The sequence below is a fragment of the Pygoscelis adeliae genome, unplaced genomic scaffold (genome assembly GCF_000699105.1).
Source record: "Pygoscelis adeliae isolate BGI_AS28 unplaced genomic scaffold, ASM69910v1 Scaffold153, whole genome shotgun sequence".
Lineage (NCBI taxonomy): Eukaryota > Metazoa > Chordata > Aves > Sphenisciformes > Spheniscidae > Pygoscelis > Pygoscelis adeliae.
In genome coordinates this window covers 85,042-90,123 of record NW_008824408.1, presented here as the reverse complement: position 1 = coordinate 90,123, position 5,082 = coordinate 85,042, and the positions used below count along the sequence as shown (strand labels likewise).

Sequence of the window (5,082 nt, the reverse complement as noted above, 5' to 3'; positions counted from 1 at the left end):
TCGGTAGAGCATGGGAAACTAGAAAGTCCTTGGCTAGTGTAAGCATTACCTAGCAACAACTAAAACATCGGTGCCTTATCAATTTTGTTCCCATCCTAAATCCAAAACGCCGCACTGTACCAGCTACTAGGAAGGAAATTAACTCTGTCCCTGCCGAAACCAGGACACGGGGAGAAAGGGTGAGAGAAGAATGAAAACGCCACGCCACAGACAGCAAGAATGGGCTCCAGGGAGGAGACAGCGTTCACCTGGCAATCCTGTTGTTGTCCGTCTTCCTCACTCTGCGGATCGCGGTGATGTTGGCTTTCATCAGGTAGTGCTGGGCCAAGTCTGAAATCAGGTTTGTGGAATTTTATTTATGAATCGGCGGTATCATGACAAACGATGTGTCTTTGAAGTAAAAAGGGTTATGGAAAGAAAAAACTACATGCAGCTTCTTAAACCAAGCTGCAAGGCAAAATTACAGCGCAGCTTTCCATGGTTTGCTAGACTCATCCTCACTTATATTTCGATACCGTTTCCAAATGCTAGAAAAGCAAAATATTATTTTAAGTGTCCACGTTCACAGGGCAACCTCAAGAACCAACTTCAATGCCTGCAACATAGAACTATTTGCTAGAAAGCTAAAAACCAAACCAAAACCAGGGTCACATTCAAAATCAGGTTTGTGTTGGGGGGTGGGTTTTTTGTGTGGTTTTGGTTGGTTGGTTTTTTTAGAGTTACTGAACGGTGCATTTAATACAACGTGAACCTTATTAAGATGAATCCAACACAAAGAGAAATCACGTGTTATTACCAGAAATTCCTTTTTCTGTGATGACCAGATCTGGCTTGACTCTCATCAGATCCTCGCAGATCTGCTGAATGTACTCTTCCTCCATCTGCAGGATGCGGGCAAAGTCTTCCTCCCGCGTTATTTCAATATCAGTCTGCACAGAAAGAGGTGTAAATATCGCACTGTATTCCTCCCAACCCTTCACCGGGTCAGACACAGATCCCCTGGCTTGAGTGATCTTAACTCCTCCGATATTGCCTGGGGAAGAATTAAGGAGAACTACCCAATGAAAAACACTGATCAAGTGAACTGTGACACTGTGCCAGTAATTAAAGCACAGAAACATTTCTTCGACTCTTGACCATCACTCAGCTACAGAAATCACTGTAGCTACTTCAGTGAGTAAAAGCACTGTAGCCTCAGTTATATTCTTCTACCTTTTTCTCCAGGGTACTGACCCCACAGCAGAATTAGCCTATACAGGCAAAAGGTCTCTGAAAGGCAGAACACGAAGACAGCCTTCTGCCGCTCATGCTTTTAACGAGCTACCTGGATTTGTTCACTTCACTAGTCTTAAATCAAAAGTTGCGGACATCTCCAACAGGATTTGCTTTACCTGGCTCTCTCCTTTCTTGTACTCTAGTGAACAATCCAGAAGGACAATGCGTGGATTCTTAATAAGGCGACGCATCCTGGGATGAGTTACATCCTTATTCACCATGATTCCACGCAAAACACACGACTCTTCACTAAAACCACCTGGAATCTGACGGACACAAGAAAGGGGGAAAACGAGGCAAGTCAGTCTGCTCTATGAAAACCTGTGTATCTGTGCTCCTGAAACTACCCATCCCCTGTATGGACAAAGGAAAACTCTCTCAAGTAACCACGATGCACCCAGGTCACAATCTGAGTTAATTTTAAGAGCACGCTGACTTAGATTAAGTGAAAAGCCGTCGAAGAACTTGAGAAACTGCTCACATGCTGCTGCCTGGCAACACGTGTTTGGAAGATGGAAACCGAAACAACTTAAATGATCTTTTTGACCAATATTCTAAAAGAGTTGAAATAACTGCCCCCGTTTTCACTGGAAACCAGCAAGGCTGACAGCACTGACTGAAATATCTTCAAGGGTCATGCTGGCAGACTGCAGATCAGTAGCACAAAATTCTTCCCACGGCATCCTAGGAAGAACTAGTTCAGAATGAGAAAGGGGCACACACAGATAAGAAATGGTTCAGGACACACTCACCTTTTCTACTTTTGCGTATTTTTTAATATCAATTTCCCTTCTGCCATTTTCTTCAAACTCCACAGTCTTAACAGCATCAAGAGCAATGCTACAGGCCAAGTCAGACCAGCGGTTTATTGCCTTGGTATTTATAGCACTCTTTATTATTTTAAGCATCATCTCTTTGTTGTTCACATCCACTGGAGTGCTGACACAAAGGAAAAACAAAACAGTAAATTGAGTATTACTCAAGGCTACAATCTATTCGTAATTCCACTGAGTCCCTCTCCAATTATTTTAAGTTATATTTTACTAACATGATTCCCTGAAGAATCATCTTTAAGCAGTACAGAAACCCCATACCCCTTCTCTCGAACTCCCACCAGCCCACACTTACCCAATTTTCTTTAGAATACTGATCATGTCATCCAGAGCCTTACGGTAAGCCCCAATGATCACAGTTGGGTGCATCTGCTGTTCGAGGAAGTGTTCGGCCACAGAAAGCATCTCTCCGGCTAATAAAAACCAACCAAACAAAAAACATCAAAATTCCCCAGGTAAGTTCGCAGAACAATCAACAGTCAAGACAGGACAACAGCATACCAGACAAACAGTATCTGCTATCCACGTAGAGAGCTCCAACATCGTCGATACCTTTCTTTATACTTAACTGAGCTTATCTCAGGGAAAGAACACAACTTCCCAAAGCGTGGAGCTGATCACCTAAGGGTCTAATGAACCTAGCGTTCTCTTTTACAGTAAAAAAAAAAAAGGATCAGTTTTAGGGTTGGTAAATAACAAGTATCTGTCTCATTAAGGCATACTTACTGGGCTCTGATGAGCAAAAAGGGAGAATTTCAGCCTTAACCCTTTATAAAAAGCACGTCTTATTCACTCTCCTTACCAAGGATAATTACAGATGTGGTCCCATCTCCAACTTCTTCATCTTGAGTACGGCTGATCTCTATCATTGATTTTGCAGCTGGATGCTGGACTTGGATCTGTACCGGAGCAAGGGGTATGTTTTTGTTCCAGAACACTAAAGCTGAAACGTCTCGCATTGCTCAATGGAACAAACACCACACCTTTTAAACAATCAAAGGCATTCTGTCCAACTACAGCAAAGATTTTTCTTCCTTTCTGAGACTGAAAATAAGCCCTTGCATTGTGCAATACTGTATCTCCTGCAGTTTTTCAGGCACTACGATTTTTGTAGTGTTAGTTCATCAGCACTTGCACCAGAAAGATGACAATGATTTCTTGGTCTGATGATTTAGCATTGTAACAGCAAGCATCTACTTGTAAGGTTTTGATGCTTATTACAGCTACAATTACAATAGAATTTACACCAGTCTTGTAAAACCTCCATGAAAACTTACCACCCTGGGATCAAACCTAGTTTTCTGAGGAGGAAGAGCATTTCCTGGAAATATTTAATTCCTCCCCAGTAAGCACCCTTCTTGGTACTGCTGTTTAGTACTTGCTGGCTCTCAAGACAGGAGAGGAAATAACATAGTTCCATTGGCAGCTATGTAACTGTATCCTGGAAGATTCCAACTCACGTGTTAAGCAAGACAATCCTTTAGGGGCAACTTACTTCTCTAAGAATAGCATTGCCATCGTTGGTCATCACAATCCCACCCATGGGGTCCAAAAGCATCTGCAACCAAAAGAGAAGCAGTATTTGCACTGACCTATAATACGCGTAGTGTTTCCAGTCAGTACGCAGCACAGGTCTTTCAGCAAAAGTTCTTACCTTCATCATAGCTCTTGGTCCTAAACATGTTCGGATAATGTCAGCAATAGTCTAGGGGGAACAAAAGAAACGAGGCAATACAGGGGGACATCAAAAAGTCTAAAAGAACCATAGTCTATATGAAACAAGCAGCCACTGCAAAATTTAAGTGACCCAATAACTCTGCAGCTGCTTAGATGCAGCAGAAGTTAAGAATTGTGTGGGAATGAGAACACAGGGATTGTAAGAGCACCGGCCCCACACTAAATTATTATCTAAATCAGATGTCAAAGCTTACACACTTTCAGATTTTGCAGAGAAAGAGGTTTCGTTGGGTTAAACCCGTCTGTGTTCAGTTACATTGCACCTATTATTTTAACACCGAAAATTCATTTTCTACGCTTCTACTCTGGATTCATACAGACTAGAGAAAACATGCTTCAGATACAGTTTTCCCTCTTAAATATATATATATATGCGCACACACACACTAGGAAAAAAAAAAAAAGAATCAAAATAGCCTGACATGAAAATACGGTACCTTAGCAGCAGTGATGTTTCCAGTCTGGACTTTTCTCCCAGACTCACGTTTCATATTCTGACCTAAAGCGCATAGAAAAAAATATTAAAGCACATATATGACTTAAATCTGATCTTACTAAGAAGTCCAAGACTGATACTGACAATGCATCAAAGATACCCTCAGTCACACACGCTTGATAGAGGAGCAGTTCTAAGTTAAGAATTTGCGATATGGATACCACAGCCACTATAAGAAAGCATATTCATAGAAGAGTGTCGGTGAAAAACAACATTCCTTATTACAACGGAATTCCTGATCAGCACCATAATTCAACCGAGACAAAACTTGGCAACCCTGAAATATAACCTATTCCCCCAAGAAAAATCAAACAGCGGTGACTCACTAGAATTTGCAAGATCCCACAAAGCCTACGAACCGCTGCACGGTAGTTTTCAGCCAAGACCAGTTACAGATGCTCACGCGCCGTAAGTACAGCAGCGGTTTAAAATCAGGCTTTATACATCAGTGTTGCTCAGCCCCTGGCACATCAGGGTGAGCAGCCACTGCCGTACCACGGGCTCGCAACCCTGCCTGGGGACCAGCTGTCAAGAGGGTCTGCCCTAAAGAATCTCTAGGCTTGGCGCTGCTTTCCTTTCTTACGAGCCTGGACTGGATGAGCGTAGATTTACTTCAGGAGCGGATGCTTGTGCACGCAGATTTGTAAGACGGAGCAAAAGAAAGGAACGGTAAAAGCGGCGCCGGGAATACGGTAAGCAGGCCTACAGCAGAGGGGCCCCGGGTGACCACAGCCTGCCTCT

The 5,082-nt window shown here is 42.8% G+C and overlaps 1 protein-coding gene across 1 annotated transcript in view; it reads right to left on the bottom strand.

Moving 5' to 3' along the window:
- Nucleotides 1-4,432, bottom strand: part of CCT3 (chaperonin containing TCP1, subunit 3 (gamma)) — a 7,271-nt gene extending 2,839 nt beyond the window's left edge. Inside the window, exons 1-10 of the mRNA XM_009320475.1 lie at nt 4,426-4,432; nt 4,283-4,344; nt 3,763-3,813; nt 3,604-3,666; nt 2,911-3,007; nt 2,404-2,521; nt 2,028-2,214; nt 1,392-1,541; nt 797-929; nt 249-330 (exon numbers count right to left, since the gene is read on the bottom strand). Of these exons, the coding sequence (XP_009318750.1) occupies nt 249-330; nt 797-929; nt 1,392-1,541; nt 2,028-2,214; nt 2,404-2,521; nt 2,911-3,007; nt 3,604-3,666; nt 3,763-3,813; nt 4,283-4,344; nt 4,426-4,432 (950 nt within the window). The remainder of the gene's footprint in view (nt 1-248; nt 331-796; nt 930-1,391; nt 1,542-2,027; nt 2,215-2,403; nt 2,522-2,910; nt 3,008-3,603; nt 3,667-3,762; nt 3,814-4,282; nt 4,345-4,425) is intronic.
- Between the last annotated feature and the right edge of the window lie 650 nt (nt 4,433-5,082).